Below are 21758 nucleotides of genomic sequence, written 5' to 3' on the forward strand. Positions count from 1 at the left end.
GCCCTTCAGATCCAGGGAGCACATCCACTCTCCCCTGCATAATGTCTCTGCAATAAAAGCTGGCGTCAACATCTTGAACCTCTGGAGAGGTAAGGAGAGGTTGAGGGTGGAAAGGTCCAGTACAACTCGGGCAGCCTGGTTCCGCAGAGGGGGACTGGAAAAAGCCCTTGCACGCCCCCCCCCCCTCTCCCCCACCCCAATTGATGCTTGCGCCTAGGGGTCGGCGAGCGTTCCAGCTGTCTAGACCTCTGTTCCTGAAAGCTGTGGAAGCCTCCAGAGGAGCGACCCTTATCTGAGCGTTGCTGAGACTGGGAGTACGCTTTGGGCGTGATCTTTGTCAGAATGGATTAAGACTTAGCCGTCTGAGCGCTATTTTTCTTGTCCAGCTCCGTCTGTGCTAGAGTGAAAGAGGTCACTGCCCTCGAAGGGCAGGTCTAGAATACATTCCTGGAGATCCGGGTTGGACTTGGTTGCCCGGAGCCAGGCCATCCGTCTCAGTTCAGTGGCAATACAGATGGCACATCCAGGAGGTATCAATGTGTGTCAGAGTGGACTCCATGATATCCTGAGCCACGAGCTTGGCTTCGGCTAGCGCCGCCTTGAAACGTGATTGGCTGTGGGAGGAGAGTTCCAGGAGGAAGTCGGCAATTTCCCGCCATAATCTCTGTTTAGCGGCTGCCTGCATGGCATCTGCATTGGCCTGTCACATGTGCAAGAAAGCATTGGAATACAGCCTCTGACCATATGCCTCCAAGGTTTTCTCCTTCTTGCCCAACAGAGCAGTCTATGACCAAGACTACTGAGAATTTGAGTACAGTGATGCAGCAAACACCGAGGAGTGCGGCCGAGGATGAGAGGAGAGCCAGAGTTTATTCCCCTCCATCTGCCTTTTCCCTGGCGTCCAGGCGGCGGTTGACTGGCTGGACAGAGTGGGGTTTGAGCCAACCCTTCTTGGCGAGGGACACCATGTCGGTCTGTAGAATTCCTGTTCTGGCAGATGGGCGCCTCATTAGGACTTCAGCGAGGACGCCTCTGCTGGCTGTTCTACCTAGGGCTGGGATAGGCCCAGGTATCCCCCCAGGCCCAAGATACGTTTGTGGAATGCCCTGGCGCATGATGGCATGTCAGGATCCTCCTCAGTATCCTGAGGGTCTGGGGGGATCCTGTGGAGGGGTATCCGGAGCCGGACGCTGGGGCACAGGTACCGCCGCCAGAGACGTCGGCATCTGCGGTGCCGCTAGCATAGCAGGAAGTACTTCCCTAACTGCGTCCTTGATGGCCCCCATATCTGGAGACTTCATGAGGCAGAGGAACCTCTCAAAGATCCGGTCCTCGCTGGTCGAAGGAGGGACTGACGGGATAGCTAGAGGCAGCAGAGGCCGCTGTCGACCCTGAACATACAAACGCAAGGGAAAACAGCCTTGCGCATAAGAAGGGTAGGCCGTAGGCCACGTACCTGGTTGATGCCAGTCCCACCTCGATGCTCATTGTTCGGTCCTGCAGAGGCGAACGGGTGTCCTTCTCTGGCACGTCAGCCATTTTGTTGAGCTGCCAACCACACGGCTGCGACGTGTTGCTCGGCTCGTTGGTGCGAGCCTCTGCCAAGTCTCTTATGTGAGAAGAGTGCAACTTGCCCCGCTCCTCGGACCCGGTAGGTGTATCCACCTCAACCTGTGGGTTATTAGAGCTGCGTTCAGGCGCCACCACCCCCCCCCATCCATCCCTCCCTCAGACGTGCTGCCAGTAACAGGGCGTAGCCCCTCAGCCATAATGCCAGTACAAGGGTGCATGCCCGGTAATTGAGCCTAGCAGCCCCTCAACCTTGGCACCAGGACGATCAAGGACCCCTCAGCCCGAAGGCCGGTAGCTGCGACAGCCTCGGTGCATGTGCTGGTATAAGGACCAGACCGGTCCATTCCACGTAGGAGTCTCCCTGGGAAGGAGTCTCCCTTGCGAGGTGCAGATGAAAATATAGGCCCTACCTCAGGCCCGGATCCAGGTTTTACGAAACTCTTGAGATCCGAAGGAGACCGCTGAAAGAGCTCCCTCAACCTGGCTAGTCTGTTCTTCAGCGCTTTCAAGTACAGCGAGCCGCACTCCGAACAGTGGTCTGGCCCAAGGCAACGTAGGCAGAGGTCGTGGGGAGTCTGAAGTTGGGAAGAGCCCATTGCAGGATGGGCACCTGCTGAACCCCGTCAAAGTTGACATGCTGGGGAGGAGTTTTGGCGTCTGAGGACAGAATAACTTTTGAAAAAAGACAAAAAGAAATAGAGGAAGAATTTGCGCATGGAATTACAATGCCGAAGCCAAACCCAGGAGCGATGCTGAATTTGGCCCGTTCCCATCGATGCGGAAAAGGGGATTGGGGTGTGGCGGTGGAGTCAGGGCAGTGCATGCTCCCAGGGTCGCGCCTCCAAATTTAGAGGGGAAAAAGATTTTTCTGGTGAAAAGGGTTCCGTCTCCCGTCCCTCGCGAGGGATGCCCATGCAGTATGGAGGAAAGGGGACAGGACGTATGAGTAAGATGCCTATGGAGTGGTCTAAAACTCCATAAATCAAAGAAAACAGAAGAGTAAAACATGTCAAAACACGAGTGGGGAAAAATGGTCACTCTCCAGGTAAAAAGAAAAAAAAAATCTCAAAATCCAGCAAAGTTGCTGGGGGTCTCTAAGGTGAAGGGAATTCACACATTTTTGAGGATTCTCCCTAACAGTCATGAGAAGGAACAAGAGCCTGGAGTAAAGGTGCACCTTAAGATCCCTTCTACCCTTGGCAAGACATGCATTACTCACCGTAATAGCATTTCTGATGATTGCATCTGCTTAGATTCACATGCTGTGCATATGGTCTGACATCCAGTGGTAACCAAGGAGTACTGCATCTGATCTTTCGAGGCTCGAAAGGGGACGTCGGCAAAGGCGTGTCTAACACTATCCCTATCGTGAAGTGTAGTGTACCCAAAATCCCTCACGTGCCGAGGTCCCTCTGATTGTATTTTTTCTGCCATGAGGGAGCCCAGGGCTATTTGTGAGCGAGTAAATAAGAGAAAGTAGTAAGACGTGCATGTTCCTTCCAACCGAGCGGGGAGGCAGGGAGGGTGCATGTGATTCCAAGTAGATACAATCATCCGAAATGCTATTACGTTGAGTAATGAAGGTCTTGATGCTCGTTAGTCTGCTTAGAATCACATGCTGCGCATAGACTAGCGAGCAGTACCCGGAGTTGGAGGTGGGTTCTTAGTACTGCTTGTGCCACCTGAGAATCAGACCAAGAATGAGCGTCTAGGCAATAGTGTTTTGTAAAGGTGTGTACAGAACTCCAGGTTGCCGCTTTGCAAATGGACTCAAGGGGAACATTTGCAATGAATGCTGTGGAGCCCCAGTGCCTCGAGTAGAATCTGCTCTAGGCTTGAATGGAAGTTCCCTCTTAGCAAGAGTGTAGCCTAGTGTGATGCATTTGACAATCGCCCTAGAGATAGCTGATTTAGAGACAGGGTCCCCTGCTCTATCAGCTGCCACTGAGACGAAAAACTGGTTTGTCTTCCTCAGTGGTCTAGTTCTTTCCAGGTAGAACATGACTGCCCTGCGCACATCTAGTGTGTAGGCTTCTTTCGGCCATGCTAGTGGGATCCTGGAAGGAAGTGCGTAGTTCAATTGATTGGTTCACATGGAACTTCGATTTAGGCGCAAATCGGGGAGGAGTGCGCAGAACCACTTTATCTGTGGACTGTAACGAAAGGGTCTAGAACCGAAATGGCCGGTAGTTCACTAACCCTTCTGATAGAGGTGATAGCCACTAGAAAGGCCGTCTTATAAGTAAGGTCTTTGAGACTTGCCTTATGGATAGGCTCAAAGGGAAAACCCATAAGTCTGGTTAGAACCACATTAGGTCCCATCCGGGAGCTGGGTATGAAATGGGGATGAATTCTTTTAACCCCTTCCATGAAAGCCTAACTGGTATTTTCACCCACAACACCTTTTGTTGGGACGTAGTGTAGGCTGAGAGCAAAAAAAAAAAAACAGTCCTGAGTTCAAGTGATGGGCAGGGCAACTTCATAGGGGGAGAGGGACATCTCCATCAGTTTGAGAACACCAGGGTTGGCAGGCCCACATGGGGGCCACCAATATCATGGTGATTGGATAGCATGGTCAGGGGAAATTTACGCACCCCCCCTTACTGAACGAGGTAACCAGAGTCTGTTCCCCTTGGAGTGGTTCTGGGAATACCTGGAGGCGTAGTCTTGGCATTGGGTATTCTGATTGGCCAACAAGTCGATCTCTGGAAAACCAGAGTCTGCAAGGACATTGGAGACAATGTCTTCGCGTAGACTTCATTTGTACTCCGAGCAGTGGGAAATCTCTGCTTAGCTCGTCGGCTAGAAGGTTGACTTTGCCCGGGAACGTGATGGGACAGCAGGAACATTTCATGTTTGAGAGCCCACATCCAAATGCTCCGGGACAGCTTGGATAGCCCTGGAGAGTGTGCCCACCCCTTCCCCCCCGTTTGTTTACGGAATACATGGCTGTGGTGCTTTCCATCAAGACCAGAACTGTCTTCCACTGTAGCTGTGACTGCAAGGCCTTCATTGCTTTGAATACTGCCAATAGCTCTAAAAGGTTTATGTGGTTGGACGCTACTTGTGGGGACCACACCATGCGGTCTGCTGTTGCAGATGGGCCTGCCACCCTGTGAGAGATGCATCTGTCGCGAGAGTGGCTTCTACTGCAGGGGTGGTGAAGGTCTTCCCTTCAAGAGGTTTTCGCTCGACCATCACTGCAGAGAGAACGAGGGCTGGAGAGACAACTACCAGATCTTCCTATTGTCCACTGGCCTGACACCACTGGCTGTTGAGCCACTCTTGCATGGGACGCATGCGCAGCCACACGTGAGGAACTAAATAAATGCATGATGCCATCATTCCTAGCAGTCGCATGGTCTTGCGTACCGTCACTTCCCAACTGGCTACATTTTGAGGGCTCTGAAAAAGCATTTTCTGAACCCTCTCGGAGGGGAAGACTAGGTAGTCTGGTCCGAATTAGAGCCCCCAGAAACTGTTTGACCCGACTGGATTCTAAGCTGGATTTCTTCTCGTTGATGGAGAATCCCAGACTGAACAAGAGGTCTATTGTCTGAGTGTTCTGAGTGTTCAATAGTCATGTTTCGTAAGAGTCCCCTGTTATGAGCCAGTCATCAAGGTAAAGTTAAACCGTTATGGATAGTCTGCGCAGGTGTGCTGCTGTTACTGCCAGGACCTTCGTAAACACCCTTGTTGCTGAGGCAATGCCAAAGGGGAGTACTTTGAACTGGTAGTGCTTGTCCTCTATCATGAACCTTATATTCTGTGCGCTGGCAACATTGGACATGAAAGATGTATACCTTCATATTTCAGTGTTGCCATGTAATCCCCCTGCTTCAACAGTGGAATAACCGCCTGCAGAGTTAGCATACTAAACTTTTGAGGTTTGTCAAATTTGCTTCCTGTGCGCAAGTTTAGTACAGGGCGCATGGTGAGGTCCTTTTTGCGTTAAAGTACACCCCATCCTTCTCCGACATGGTCCAGCGTGCGGTGTAGGCCCAATGGCCTTCTGGAATCTAAGAAAAACACTAGACGATTCTGCCCTTGAGAGGCGATGAAAGATGCCGACAAACGGGTCCCCGTAACAATAGGGCACATGGGCTCGATTGAGCTAAACAAACGTACTAGCAAAAAAAGGGCAAAAAAGGCAGAAAGTTCTAAGAGCAAAGCACGAGGACTCCCAGCATTTGGACGTGTGGTAAAAATCTGCAGATGGCTGCCAGAGGAGGGGTTTAGGGAAAGTGCAGTATTTGGCTGGGGCAGTGCGACCAAGCTCAGTGATTGGTTTATAGGAGAAAGTGTGAAAGTGAAACTTTAACCAAGTATTCCCGGCCTAACGGGGAACATACATAAGTATATGAATCCATGCCAGACTCTATGCTGAAGAACTTAAGACACTATGGAGGGTCTTAAAAATGACACCCATAAAAAGAGAAAGACTCTAAAAAGACTCCCACTCACTGGAGGTATAGGGAAAAATAAACAGTCCGTCAAATGTTTGAGTTGACAGGTAAGATTTATCATTGCTATGAAAATCTTACCAAGCACATACCAATCCTCAAACACTGAACAAAATCACAAGCATACCTGGGCCCCAGAGAAAAATAAAACCATTGCAAAATACAGACACCCCTCCAACACAAACAGGAAACTAAATAAATTGCAATCACCCCATGCACACTCGTGCATCAAACCCCACTTAACGTCTACCAACTAAAAACGATCCAGCACAGTGTCTGTTTTTTGCGAACTGAAGCCAACAGCCCATCAAAGCTCTTGCAGTTTTCCCATCTCAATCGCACTAAACCCTCCCAACCCCCCTTCCTTTACAGTTCCGCCAGAGTGCCCAAGAGCATTCAAAAGTTAGTTGTGCATGGTTATAAATCACAATAGCATAACATTCCAATGATGCCAAGACTGGCATTCTTATTGCTACCACACGGCTCAACAATTGAACATTACTAATTATTCTTAGATGGTGCAGTAATACCTTTGATCTACGTCACGGGGGCGTTTTAGAGAATTTCTTTTTGCCTGCTCAAAACGAAGCTGTTCTTGCTGGCGACGAAGTTCGGCACGCTCACGTGCTATCCGCTCTGCTTCTTTGCGACGCTCCTTAAAGAAATTAATAAACTAGTTAACGCTTCTTAAAACCCTTAAAATATTTCCTATATAGAAACAAGTTAACACATGTAAAAATAAATATAACTGACCCTTAAAATTACCACTCGCAAGATGGGAAATCTAGTTAAAGGTGGATTGTGGTTTGTTAGTTGTACAGAACCTTCAGTTTTCTGTAAAGACTGAATTTAGTTCAAGCCGAACTGCAAATTCCCATAGAAATATTTGCGTTATATAGTCCAACTTGAAAAACACACTGGGCTGTATTGTGTGCAAGTTCCATTTGCTACAATTAGTAGCAGTGAATATTTTTCTTGTTTAACTTTAATAACCAACTAAACTACCATTCCTCATCTCAAGGTATATTGGACTACTCTCCTACAGCTGCACCATTATGGTCTGGTCCTTCCTTTGGTGAAGATGGGGCTATACAGTTCTCAGTTGTGCAAAAATCTCCGAAGGAGTTCAACAAGTAAACATTACTTCCTTCGCATGACATGCATTACTTACCGTAATAGCATTTCTGATTGTATCTGCTTAGATTCACATGCTGTGCATATAGTACAACATCTTGTGGTAAATTATAAATTATTCACTGTAGTGATTAACAGTCCTTGTGACATTAGTCCCCTTTCCTCCATACTGCATGGACGTCCCTCGTGAGGGACGGAACCTTTTTCACCGGAAACAATCTTCCCCTTTAAATTTAGAGGTGCGGCCCTGGGAGCATGCGCTGCCCTGACTCCCTCCTTCTGCACCACACCTCAGTCCCCAGAGACGTCGACAATAGATTTAACATTGCCTAATGACACCAGTGTTATTATGGGGGTGTTGGTGGGACGTTTGGAGGAAAGGGGACTAAGTACATTAGTCACTACAGTGATTAACTTTGAATTACTCTAACGTCCCGTCCCCTTTTGGTCATACTGCATGGGCGATTACAACTGAGTGTAGCCCCAGGGTGGAGAGGAGACCCTCCATAAGTAAACAGATTTCTAAGAACCAGCCAGCATCCAAACAGTAGTGCTTGCAGAAAGCCGAAGGGGTGGCCCGTGTGGCTGCCCTGCTGATGACTTGCCACGGGACATGCCACTGGAAAGCAATGGCTGTTGCCTTGGCTCTGACTGCGTGGGCATGCATGTTGGCCGGCAGTGGCTTGTGCTGTCCCTCGCAGGCTTCTTTGATGAGACCATCCAACGGGCTATGGAGGCCTGATACCCTGGTCTTGATCCTCCAAAGGTGACAAAGAGCGTCCGACTTGCGAAAGCCCTTGGACCTGTCCAGGTAGAATTTCAGGGCACGCACGGCATCCAGGCAGTGCAGAACTCTGTGCCTCGTCTGTCTCAGCAAAAACATATGCAACACCATTTTTTTTCAGATGGAATGCAGACAGCACCTTAGGTAGGAAGGCTGGGTGCGTCCGTGGGACCAGCTTGTGAAATGTAGTGTATGGCTCTGAGGCGACCAGTGCCTGGATTTCGCCGATTCTGCGAGCCGAGGCAGACTAACAAGGCCGTCTTAATGGTGACCAGCCTGATGTCCGCGGACACCATCAGTTCGAATAGTGCACTCAAGACTATGTTGAGGTCCTCCACAGGGTGCAGCCTCCTAATGGATGGCTAGAGCCTGGCGAGACCCATCAAATGTCTGACAATTGGGTTGGAAGAGGAAAAACTCCTCCGAGTTTCTCTATGCCCAAATGGCTGCCAGGTAGGTGCAGAAAGTTCCCACCTCACACCCGAATGGGTGCGATGCGCCAAAAACGAGAGCACGTCGTCCAGAAAATGTCAGAGCCCTTAGCGTCTCCCCAGTGACAGAACCTGGTCCACTTGCTTTTATACTGGGCCCTGGTAGATTTGCTCCTGGAGCCTGGTAGCCTGAGATGTCCCAACGTGACCCGATTAGGAACCACGCTGTGAGGGCCAATTTCTCTGGTGCGGGGTGGATGATGCTGCCCCACTGCTGCACCAGAAGATGTGCTGGGCCCGTCGGCAGGCGAATGGGAGGCCTCTCCGAGAGGATGAGCAGACTCTTGCATATCACCCTGTGAATCAGGGGAGTTGGCGGAAAGGCGTATGCTGGCATTCCATCTGAAAGACATCGCCCAGGGAGCCCGGGCCCTGCCAGGAGGTGAACAGTTGGCATTTGTCACCCCAGGAGGCAGAGGTCCACCTGAGGCTGACCCCATTCGCAAAAGATCTCCTGCAGCACTAGGCCGTTCAACTTCCAATCCTAGTTGTCCACTCCGAGTCTGCTGAGCCCGTCTGCCTCCAGGTTGAATTCCCCAGCAGTTGGACCGCCCTGAGGTAGATGTTTTCCAGGGCCCACTCCACATGCTGACTGCCAGCCTGCACAGCGGCGGTGGGGGCCGATCTGTTAACTCCCTACTTGTTGACCTAGAACATGCTGGTCGAGTTGTCCATCTGAATGACGACAGTGTTGAGAATTATTGGGCGAATTCCCTCCACCTTAGAGACCCCCAGCAACTTTGCTGGATTTTGAGGACTTGATTTTTTTTTAACGGAGAGAGTGACCCTTTCCCCCCCCCCACTCGTTCATGTATTTTAATGCGATTTTGTACACTTTCTTTTGGTTGTGTAGTCTGACAAACTCCATAGGCATCTTTTACATTGTGTCACAGCACCTTCAGTGCAGTGACAAGGAAGTCTTCCAGATTTCCCAAAGGGTCAACTACCTTCTCTGGGATAAACTGTTTCCCAGAGCAGTAAAGTGAAATTGACTTTACCACTAACTTTCTAGACCCAGCACACACTATCTTACAATAGAGTGCTGGAGGTGTTACCTAGTATCCCCTTTGTATAGCTTCTCATGTAACTTTTGTATGTAATCCTTTTCTCACTGAATGGCTGGTGGCAGTGGTTAAGTTTCAACTACCATAGTGTGTATTTACCGCAGGCTTTTTTTGCAGCTAGAGTAAAGCAGCCACAGGAGCCATCTTTGTCAAAATTGTCCCCAGCCTTTTTTCGCTATTTCTTTGTGGAAAGGTCCTTGAGATTTACTCTGCGTGCCAAACCAGGTTTGGTCTTTGTTCATTTTGCCTTTGGCAGGATTCACAAGGGACACCCCCCCGCCTCTGGCTCCAGAGTGTCTGGGTAGACAGGAAGTGAGGGAGGTGCCCAAAACTGTGCTTAGTCTCCTAGGAGACCCAAATGCACTGTGGTGATTGGCCAGCTGACTGTCCGGCAAGGACAGCCACCCTGCTGGGCGAGTGGCAGCTAGGCTGGAATGAATGGGAGAACTGAATAAAAGGCGAGTCTTTTGGCTTGGAAGGCAGAGTCGACCAATGGACAAAGGAACTGTAGAAGAACTTGAAGAGGCCGCCTGCTGCAACTCCTGGACCGTTTGTTTGCCTGGTGAAGCCCTGCTGCAGTGCCGAAACGGCATGTTTGCATCGACAAAAGCCCCTGCACAGACAACTTCTCCCCAATCAACTCCAAAGTAAGCCACCTGGACATCCATCTCGGAGCTCGTTGAATTTCCACAGAGTTGTTGCTGAAAACCGATAGCCAGGGAGAGGAACACCATAGTGTTGCTTTTAAGCTCGCCTGGAGCTTTTGGAAGATCCTATGGACTCCAAAGAAGCAACACTGACCGAGCCTGAGCCCCAACAGAGTGCAGGACCCCAGAAGCAAGGAAAGTCCATCGCGACAGCCAGGAACAACGATGTTGCTATTTGCGGTAGACGGGAGGAGCTGAAACACTGAACGGCTACTGAAAGTGAAGTTTGCCGGTTGAAAGTTAGGACCGTCCCAGTACATTGCAGGAGTCACCAGACATCCTCCCCTTGTCCCCACGACTGGCTCAGGAACAACAAGATCTGCAGAGCTGCACAGGAACAGAAGTCATCAGCTGCATCTTTTTCTTCATTTCTAAGGTACTATAAAAAGTCTGAGAGAACTTACCTCTTGCTGTAGAGTGCTTACAACTTCTGCAACTCAAGTCTAATCAGCTTGTGGCCCTACATTTGATTCTTTTCATCCAAAACTCCTAAGAACTTGTGCAAAGACTTTCCCATTTACTTACCAGAAGTGCTTCATCCTATCCAAGACTTTTGCCCATTGACTTTGGCTTAGCCTATTGAATTGTAGGACTTCTTGAAGGATCCAAAAGTATTTGAGTGCATAAGAATATTTGTGGTCTCTTGTTTAAATAACCTTTTCCTTTTGCCAACTTCTAAGCGTATTCTAAATGCCAACAGTAAGATATTAATGTTCCCAGCACCCTAGTTACTGAAGTCACCTGTGGGTGTAGGTTGTGTCTGTGGGCTATCCCAAAAGGGTCTTTACTGATTTAGAAACAAAGTGTACAGTATTGAAGTGCATGTGTGTGTTACTATGATATGGCTCCCTTCTGAAGAAGGCTTATTCAAACTGATAGATGAATAATTGTTTATGCAAGAAATCTCGAGTGTAAGAGTAATCTCTAACTCCACTACAGCTCACATTGACCCCTCTTGGGATAAGCCTGGCTGCTCAACCCGCTACCAAAACTGTAGTACAAGCTTATACCAAAGGTTAGGTTTCCTATACCTGCAGTCAAGAGTGGTTTGTAGTGTTTCCAGAGGGTACTGCATACAAACGTTGCCAAACAGTACCCTTTGGGTGCACTACAACCCTGAACTCCTGGCAATAGGAACCCAACCTTTGGTATAAGTCAACAGGTTGGTATAGTGTTGAGCAGCCAGGCTCATCTCAAGGGGCGTCAATGTGAGCTGTAGGGGAGAGATTCACAGTGACAAGTATTCAAATAAACTTATACACAAGGTTTGATTAAACAATTATTAATTTGTCAGTTAGAGTAAGCCTTCTTCAGAAGGAGGCAACTTCAAAATACACTTAGTTTTCTGAATCAGTAAATACCCCTTTGGGATGGCCCACAGACACGACCTACACCCTCAGGTGACATCAATAGTTGGGGTGCTGGGGACATTCATATAGCACTGTTGCATTTAGAATATTTCAAAGAAAAGGTTTCAGAATAAGACAAGTATTCACACAAGTATTCTTAAGCAGCTAAGAACTTTCACAATAACCCCTCCCCCAATGCAAAGTCAGTTAACCCCTTCCGGGAAGGAAGGCAACACATAAGGAGAGAAGAGTCATCCAGGGAGCCAGGGCAGCCAATGTTAAATTAGCAAAAGTCAAGGTAAACTGAAGCACTTCTTGCAGGTGAGCGGAAAGTCTTGCACAAAGCTTTAGAAGTCTCTAGAAAAGAAGGAATCAAAGCATGGCCACAAGCCGATTAGTCTTATGAGGTAAATAAGTGGTTAGCAACTCTACAGGTGCAACCAAGACAAGTCTGACAAGGACAAGTGAGGTTACACAACAAGAGGCAAGTTCTTAGATTGTACAGTACCTTTAGATTGAAGAAAAGTGCAGCAGATGGCTTCTGTTCCTGTGCAGCTCTGCAGATCCTGGGCCTCAGTCGTGGGGACAAGAGGGAGGACTTCTGGGGAATCCTGTAATGGGACAGTCACTGACCGCAACCGACAATCTTCAAACAAGTGGCACTTCGGTGTTTCAGCTCCTCGCGTCTACTGCAAATAGCAACACAACGGTTCCTGGTTGTCGAGATGGGCTTAATTTGCATCTGGGGTCCAGCACTCTGTTGAGGTGGCTCTGGCTCGGCCAGTCGCGCTTCCTGGGAGTCCAGAGAATCTTCCTGGAGCTCTTGGCCAGCTTAAAAGCAACGCCCACGATCTGGTGTTCCTCTCCCTGGCTATTCGGTTCCAGCAGCAACTGTAGTGGAATTTCCACCAGCTCCAAGAGGGTTTCCAGGTGGCTTACTTTGGAGTTGATTGGTCCCACCAATTCAAGGTGAGAAGTTGTCCTTGCAGGGCTGCTCTTGTCGAAACGAAATTGGAGTTTCAGCACAGCAGCAGGGCAAACTAACAGTCCAGGAGTTGCAGCAGGTGTCCTCTTGACGTTATTTGGATTCCTCGACTGCCTTCCAAATCAAAAAGCCTCGCCTTTTATGCATGTTTCTCCCTTCCATTCTAGCCTAGCTGTCAGTCACCCAGCAGGGTGGCTGTCCTTGCGGGACAGCCACCTTGGAGTGCTTAGAGTGCTTTCCTGTCTCCTAGGAGACAGCACAGAGTTGGGGCACCTCCCTCACTTCCTACCCCCGGAGCCAGCGGCAGGCTTCACTCGTGAATCATGCCAAAGACCAAACGAACAAAGGGACAAAACCTGGCTTGGCACACAGTAAATCTCAAGAAAGACCTTTCCACAAAGAAATGGCGAAAAAAAAAAAAAAGCAGCCATTTTGACAAAAATGGCACCCTTCGGTGCTTTACAATAGCTGCGAAGGGAGCCCCCGGTAAATGCACACCACGGTAGTTAAGAAAACCACTGTCACCAACCATTAATTGAGGAAAGGTTAACATAAATGTTACATGAGAAGCTGGACAAAGGGGAATACTAAGTAACCCCTCCAGCACTATTGTAAAATAGTGTGTGTTGCATCTAGAAAGTTACAAATGCAACTGAAGTCAATTTCACTTCGCTGCTCTTGGAAACAGTAGTTTATCCAAGAGAAGGTATTTAAAACCTTTGGGAAATCTAAAACACTTCCCTGCGCCACTGCACTGAAGGTGCAGTGTGAGAATGTAAAAGATGCCGCCTATGGAGTTTGTCAGACGGTGCAACCAAAAGAAAGTTAAAAAAATATATATAAATATAAAAACACTAAATACGAGAGGGGGAGGGAAATAAAGTGGACACTCTACAGGTTAAAAATTCAAGTCCTCAAAAAATCCAGCAAGGTTGGTGGGGGTCTCTAAGGCAGAGGGGAATTGGCACATCTGAAAATTCTCTGCCTGGCTCTCTACGAGCGAATGAATTTCAGCCAACCGAGTTTTTGTCCCAATCTGTGCGAGGAAAGTAAGGAATCGGTAGGCAGTAACCCTTTGACACTACAGATAGAATACAGGGATCCGCGAAGGTCTGATGCCAAGACTGCGCATGAAGGGCAAGCCTGCCCCCCACTGGAGACACTTGTACCCAAAGGGGCGAGGCATGCCTTCTTTCCCTCTGAGGCTGGTGCGGAGCAGGGGGCCTGAAAGAAGGCCTTGTTCCACTTCTGCTGTTTGCGCTGGTGCCGACTCTGAGAACGGTCAGGCTGCCTCAACCTCTGTTCTTGGAAGCCTCGGAACCCGCCGAAAAACACCCCTTGTCAAAGCGTTGATGTGACTGGGTGCAAGCCTTGGGTGTGGCCTTCGTGAGGATAACGACTTTGCAGTTTGGGAAAGGTTTTTCTTTTTATCTAGCTCATCAGTGGTGGAATGAAAGGTCACCACCCTCGAATGGAAGATCCAATGTGTGTTCCTGGATGTCCGGGTTGAACTTGGTAGTCTGTAGCCAGGCAGTCATGTCCGTGGCAATGCAGACGTCACAGCATGAGGTGTCCATGTGAGCCACAGTGGATTCCATGATGTCATGCGCCACCTATTTAGGTTTTGCCAGGCCCGCCTTGAAACATGCCCGACTCTGCACCGGAAGTGAGCCATTTCCCCCCCAAAGCCTCGGATTAACGTCCGCTAGCATGGCATCTGCGTTGGAATGACAAAGGTCCAGGGAAGCATTGGAATAAACCTTTCCGTAAGCCTCCAAGATCTCCTTGCCTAGAAGCCCCGAAGACTGATGCTTCAAGTAGAGGGACGCCGTAGCATTCACCGAAGAGTGTGGTTGATGGTGTGCCGACAAACAGTGGATCCCCTCCAATTGCCTATACTTGGCGTCGATTGACGGGCTGGGCCGAATGGGGTTTAAGCCATCCCTTTTTGGCCAAGGCAACATCATCATTCTGCATCAGGATCACCGTTCTAGCTGCAGGGTGTAGAGTGAGGACCTCGGCTATGACCCCTGCCTCTGGCTGTTCGACTTTGGGTTGAGGAAGCCCCAAATATTTGGGCAAACCAGCGATCCACCAAGGCCTTTCATGAACGGAAGTTGGCGTGGTCAGGGTCCTCCTGCTCGGTGTCCACCAGGGTGTCTGGTTGGTCCAGTGCGGGTTGAGGAGTGTTAGGCACCGAGGGCTGCAGTGTAGGAACCACAGTTAGTGGCTGGTGTGGCACCGCCTTAGCTGTGGTAGGCAAGGAAGCCAGAATCTAAGGACCCGGCGTGGGCAGCAATGGCTGCCCAGGGGCCTGAGGAGCGAGCCATGGAAGGCATGACTATGGGCACCGGCGGTGGGACCAGAGGGAGCATTTCCCTGATCACATCCTGAAGTATGGACCCCATCTGAGGAGACCTCATGAGCATGAGGAACTTTTCAAAAAACCTGTCCTCATAGGCTGGTATAGGTGTAGAGTGTGGCTGCTGGGGCCTGTGCGTACTCTGTCTTGCTGGCTGCAGGTATATCTGCCCTGCGATGCTGATAAATAAGTTCTAGGCCATGTACCTGGTTGAGACCAGTCCACCCTGAAACTCGTTCTCCCACCTGCTCCGCACAGGGGTGCGGTATTGGACATGCAGCAATCTTGTCTGGCGTAGCTGCCATTAGACAGGCTGCGTGCCACGAGCCAAAGTCGTGGTGCTCTGCTCGCTGGGCCCGGCCTCAATGAATCTTGGCTGTGGAGCATGAGGCCTACCCTGCACCTCAGGACAGGGCCTGGTAGGCGTGTTGCCCTGGGCGGAGTTGCTGGTAATGCTGTGTACAGCCGCACCCCCCCCGATATCTGTCCAGTACTAGGGCATGGCTCCTCGGGTGGACACCCAGTAAAAGAAACTGGCAGTCCCTCAGCACAGTCCCCGGAAGGAACTCATGATGCCCTCAGCCTGACAGCCAGTAGCTGAAGCAGGCTGGGTACCCTCCCCAGTGCGAGAACCTGACTGGTTCCTCCCACTTGGGAAGGAGTCACCCTTGCAGGGTGCGATGGAAATAAGCAGCCCTAACTTGGGCCTTGACTTGTGTCCGACAATGTCCTTCAGGTCCTCTGGAGGTGACCTCTCAAGAGCTCCATCCACCAAGCTAACACGTTCAGTGCGCGCTGTGTGAGCGCGGTACAACCCTCCCAGCCGTGATCGGGGCAAAGACAGCGGAGTCAAAGAGCACGGGGATCGGATGTAGGGAAGAGCACTTTGCAGTCTGGACATCTACTGAAGCCCACTGACGTCGACACGCGCCTGGCAAGAGTGCGGCACCAGAGGACCAGGTACCTGATAAGACCAAAAAACAGAAGACAAAAAGAAATATCCGGGGAAGTGTGGTATTACAAGGCCAAAGAAACCCAGGAGCACTGGGGAAAATGACCAGTTCTTTCTGAGAAGGGGACTGGGGAATTGTGCTGGCAGGCGAAAAAGGTTGTCTCCCGTCCCTAGCAAGAGACGCCCATACAGTATGGAGGAAAGGGGACGCGAGAGTAGGAAAAGGTTAGGGAAGGAAAAGGTCAACAGGTTCCTAGAGCATGTGAATACTTTTCCATCTCCCAATGAAGTCTAGATTAGATCTTTCTCAGCAAAAAAGTTAAAAAAACGTATGCACCACCTAGAACCAAAGTCAATAGGTCAGAAGAGTCTGCAGGGAGCCAGAACAGCCAAAGTCAATTTGAGCAATGTCTATGGAGCCAAGGAACTTTCAGTTAGCACAAAAGTCTTGCAAAGTTAAGAGTTTGTAATAAAAGGAATCCCTGTTAGGCCACAAGCTGTAAGGCTTGTGAAGGGCAGAGCTGCAATTAACTCTGCGAAAGGCAGCTAATGCAAGTCTCCAGACTTGTTGCAGTCTCGCAGATCCTGGATGCCTGGGCCTCAGTCGTGGGGACAAGAGGGAGGCCGTCTGGAGGACTCCTGCGCTGCAGTTGATGTCGGCTACGGGCTCCTTTCAATGCAGCTGCACTTTCCGGTTTCAGCTACCGGTCAATAGCACCACTGGGGTTCTTGAACATTTAATCATCCCTTGCTTCTGTGGTCCAGCACTCTGGTGAGGTGGATCAGGCTTCGTTCGTCCTGCTTCGGGAGGGTGCTCAGGATCTTCCTGGAGCTCGGGTCCGGCTTAAAGACAGCCAGCCAATCAGCACTGGGTGCATTCAGGTAACCAAGGACAGTTTTTGGCACCTCCCTCGCTTCCTGCCAGACACTGGAACCAGAGGCGGATTTCAGCACTGAAGCCCGCCAAAGGCAGAGCAAACAAAAAGGTTAAACCTGATTTGGCGCGCAGAGTAAAATCGAAGACAGACTTCACAAGCAAGAAATGGTGAAAAAAAGAAGCCTGGGGCCATTTTGACACGCCTTGAAATAGGTGTGTTATAAATGCCATATCAAACCATGGGTGCAATACTGCAGTTGAGGATTCAGACTGCGGTAAAAATGCAGAATGGTAGGAAAATTAAACTACTGCCACCAGTCATTAATTGTAGTGAGGGTAACAAAAAAATATTACACGAGTAAGTAGGAAAAGGGACTAAGTAACCAAACACCCTCCCCTCACCGCGCGGTACTCCATGGGTCTGGTATGGATTCACAAGCTCATGAATATTTCATGTAGTCAGGCCAGGAATCATCAGTAAAAGAAACAGTTTCACTTTAATTTATAAACTGTATTTCTCCTATAACCCAATCAGTGAGCTCTGGGTCATACGGCCCTCAGCCAATGACTGCCCTCTCCCTAAGCCCCTCTGGCAGCAATCTACAGATTTGGAAGCACGTAAAGTGGAAGTATGACCAAGAAGATCCACAGAGGGGACAGCAGGAGGGGTTGCTGAGAACAGTTACAGGCAATTAACTTGTTCCGTAAACAGCATGGGGTCTGGCATGGATTCACATGCGCATGAATAAAGAATACATAGCAGTACAATATTACACAACCACAGGAGGTGGCAAGGCTCAACAGAAGCAATTACTCTTACCTCCTCACCAGGCTCCCCTTCAAGCAAACAGGTTGCGCCGCACTGCTCGACCACCCCTGGACTCCTCTCTGGAATACCTGTCGACACAGTAGAATTTCGTGTAGGTGCGCGTAGACCTCCACATAGCAGCCCTGCAGATGTCAAGCAAGCCCACCAGACAGGAACACCATTGTTGCAGCACTGTTGGAATGGGCTCTCAGATGGCTGGGCAGCACTCATTTTGTTAACCAGTGTCTGTGAAACGGCCAGAGAACCATGTGGAGATGGAAGCCTTGGACAAGGCCTTCCCATGGTTCACAGGACCAAAGTTCACAAATAAGTAAGGACCTGCATGGAAAGCAGGATTGGGGATTTATAAAGGCAGTATTGTGTCTGGGTACCTCCTATTCCTGCCGATGTTGAGGGTAGAGTAGGTGTCCGAGACCTTAGAGGCATGTCTACCACTTTAGCCGGTCCCTGAACGGGAGCATCAGAAGTTGCTTCTTCAGGATCCGATTCAAACACCCCATGGCATTCATCTGGCGGCGGCTTGAAATCTAGACATGATCTAATGCTGCAGAATGTCTTCTAGCATGATCACTGGGTATTCGATTGGGGACATTCCCAGGAAAGCCTGCTTGCATGGTCGCAGTCCTAGTTGCAATTAATATCCCCTTGGGTGACAATACATTGCCTTTCAATTCGGAAGCTTCCAACCTGGTGGTTGACGGAGGTGTGCTTCTCAGCTGGCAATTTTTTATCGTGGTTGTCAACAGGATGGTCATCTACGAGGTTAACTGGAGACGAGCCATAGACCCTGACGAAAAAGCAGTCAGTTACCGATGCAATCGGTGGTGGTGTGGACATCAGCTTTGACAACGATATGGTCGTTGACTGGTGTCTTCATAACTCGTGACCAGAGGAGGATTTCCAGGATTCTGATGAGTGCTTTTTTTTGCTGCTCGTCGTGGTAGAGTTTCACCGACTAGGTTGAGGTCGAAACCGGTTTGGTTATTGTCGAAGGAGATTTCTGGGATGGATCTGTAGATTTTGAGAATGGTGCGAGCCCTTCTAGGTTTGTCTGACAGTGACTTCAACAATGTACCCTTGGAAGACAGTTTAGACCCTACATGGGACCTTACCTCTAGACCATGGTCTCTTCGCAGGCAGAGTGTTTGGCCTTATCATGCTCCGAAGAGGATATATTGCCTCACCTGTCCTTTGCCACCTGCTCTTCGGACATGGACCTCCATCTTGACGGTGACCTCCTGTCAGAGGGAGTGGTTGCTCTCCCACTCGGACGAGCCAACCGACGCCAGATAAGCCCCTTCATTGAGCTAGCAGATATGATGCTGGTTCCTGTCCTTCAGGGCCTTCTGAGAGAACCCTTGACAGATGTTCCATCTGTCAGCCATATGGTTCAGTTATAGACAGTAAAGGCATTTAATGTGCCGGTCCCCCTCGTAAACATTTAGGCAGGTCTCACATGGCCTAAGTAAGGACTTCTCTGGTCCTGAAGTTTCCATGTTGGAACTGGAAATCTATGTAGTTTGTATGTAGTTTGACGTCAGAAGCACCGAAAGTTTAAATTTTAAGAAAAAGATTCTTGAAGAAATATAATTTTATCTCGGGAGAGAAACGCAAGGAAATCCAACAGCTCGGAAGACGGTTGAAATTGGAGGGGAATCTGCTGGGGGGGGGGGGGGGCAGGGGGCTATACACTAGATCCCATTGGTGCAGCCAAAAACACCCACAATGTTGATGGTGTCAATGTTTTTCCACAGGAAAATTACTAAGTTACCAGGGTTTCCCAGCCTGATGGGGAATATTCACGAGCATGTGAATCCATGCCAGACCCCATGCTGGAGAAATAGCAAAGTCAAGTGGACTAGAAGAGACTGAAGGGAGCCAGGACAGCCTGAATCAATTGGCGCATAGTCTATGGGGCTGAGGTACTTGGATACCAGTCTTGCACAAAGCAGGTTTCTCCCATTCATGCACAGCCTAGCCGTCACTCGAACAGCAGGGTGGCTCTGCAGAGGCAGACACCGTTCTCCATCTGTCAGAACCCTGTGTCTGTGATGTCCAGGGCCACCGTAATGGCATGGTCCGATGCCACCCCCCCTCCCCCGAGGATGGAAAGTGATGCGACCCGCTTTTTTCGTTGGGTAGGAACTTAAGCAGTGTGGCCATCTTATCCAACACTCCCAGTCATATCTGGCCAATATGGCATTAGCTGCCTAGACTGTTGTCGCTGCTGAGTAGATCACTTTCCTACCCACAGCGTCCAACTTCTTCCCCTCGCTGTCCCGGGAAATGGACGCAGAAGATATGAGATTAGAAGACTTCTTCCTTGCTGCTACTGAGATCACAGTCTGGGGAAGGCTGTGAACGTAGGCACTCGACTCGGCATTCTTTTCCAGCCGATCCCTCTTGGCCAGGCCTTCCTCCCAAACGTCGTCCAGGAGAAGCACCGCCAAGATGATCTTCCTCTTGCCCTCGCGTTGTTGATATAGGAAACATAGGAAACATTCCATCCTGGTCTCAATTGTAAGAGTTCAGACGTTCAGCGACCAAGGCATGTAAAGACCCCTTCACTGCAGCGAACCGCCCGCCATGTCCATGTTGTGCGTCTCTGGGGGGAGAGGGAAGTCATGTGTGGAGATTGATGCAGCGGCACAGGGTGCCATTTCTCTTTTGCTGGAGGCTAGTCCGGAGCCACCGGTGTCTGCATCAGTTTCTGAATCTCCAACAGTGTGCAGGGTCGAAAGGATGTCCAGCGATCAATCACTTGGAGGGGGTCGGGCAGCAGGCCTACTGGGCCCCAAGCCGTCGGCAGGTCCCATCGGCAACCAGGATTTTGAATGTGGTCTCCCACGTCCTCCTGGATTATTTGGACAGATGACTGGTCCTCCTCGTCCAAGGCGCTCAGGGATGGCATAGTCTTCGGTGTCCTCTCCACCAGCTTGGCCAACGCCTCTCGCCACAGGGCCAGGGATACTCTGGCACAGCCAGGGCTACCCTGCCTGGGTCAGCCCACTTGACCTTCGAGAGGGCGGCCACCACCAACTCTATAGTCGACTTCACCTGGGCCGCATAGGCCTTCTGGGGCAGGTCAGTCTTTTCCTGCGCCTTAGTCTTCTCTGGCTTTTCCCACAGTTTGGCCGGGTTAGCCCATTTCATCTTTGAATAGGAGCTGGAGCAATATCCGAGATGGAGGCAGACGGTGAAGAGGAGTGTGCCCTACCAGTTGTGGGGCACGCTTGCGCGGTGCCCCAGACGCAACATACTTGCAGCGCTTGGCTCGCTCTTCGGACCGGCTGGTCCTGGGTGAGGCATGCGCCTGCTTCTAGCACAGGGCATAGGTCTTGGCGCCGAGCCACGCCACTACCATACTGCGACGATCTGCATTCGCTTGACAAACCAGAAGCAGATTTCGGAATCTGCTTCCCTGTGATCCGGATGGAGACCGAGGCATTGAATGAGTTTGTTCTTCACAAATACATTCTGCAGTATGTAGCTGTAGCAGAGCTTGAATAGGGAGCTTCCCTCCCCCTACATGGTGCGGAGTAGTCCTGATGGCCTTCTGGAATGTTCGATGAAACTTCGATAATTGTTGCCCTTTAGGGGTGTTGAAATTCACAAACGGATCCCCGCTTGTCGGCCTATGTAGAGCAAGAGAACAGAGGCTCTTACAGTTTGTAAGAGCAAGAGAAGGAACAAGTTACTTACCTGTAACTGTTGTTCTCCAGCATGGGTCTGGCATGGATTCACATGCTCATGAATATTCCCCGTCGTCAGGCTGGGAATCCTCGGTAAAGAAAAAACCAGTATCAGTTTCGTTTCTGATCTGTCTTTCGTAGTAATAACCAATCACTGGTCTCTGCGTCATACTGACCACAGCCAATGACTGCCCTCTACCTAAGCACCGCCTCTGGCAGCCATCTTCAGATTTGGAAGCACGTGAAGTGGCAGTATGACCAAGTGAAGAGCCGCAGAGGGGTAGGCGGGAGGGTTCGCATGTGAATCCATGCCAGACCCATGCTGGAGAACAACAGTTACAGGTAAGTAACTTGTTCCTTCTCCAGCATGGGGTCTGGCATGGATTCACATGCTCATGAATAAAGAATACATAGCAGTACACACATGCACAACCACGGGAGGTGGCAAAGGCTCAACATTAAGCATCACATCAACTCAACATTAAGCATCTTACCTC

At 50.0% G+C, this 21758-nt stretch overlaps 1 protein-coding gene across 17 annotated transcripts in view; it reads right to left on the reverse strand.

Annotated features, from left to right (window-relative positions):
* Positions 1-21758, reverse strand: part of SLTM (SAFB like transcription modulator) — a 333070-nt gene that overhangs the window by 102529 nt on the left and 208783 nt on the right. For all 17 annotated transcript variants that reach the window (XM_069624367.1, XM_069624362.1, XM_069624366.1 and 14 more), the window contains exon 15: positions 6566-6690. In XM_069624367.1, coding sequence (XP_069480468.1) covers positions 6566-6690 — 125 coding nt within the window. The remainder of the gene's footprint in view (positions 1-6565; positions 6691-21758) is intronic.

The sequence above is a fragment of the Ambystoma mexicanum genome, chromosome 11 (genome assembly GCF_040938575.1).
Source record: "Ambystoma mexicanum isolate Mex_15411 chromosome 11, UKY_AmexF1_1, whole genome shotgun sequence".
Taxonomy (NCBI): Eukaryota; Metazoa; Chordata; class Amphibia; order Caudata; family Ambystomatidae; genus Ambystoma; species Ambystoma mexicanum.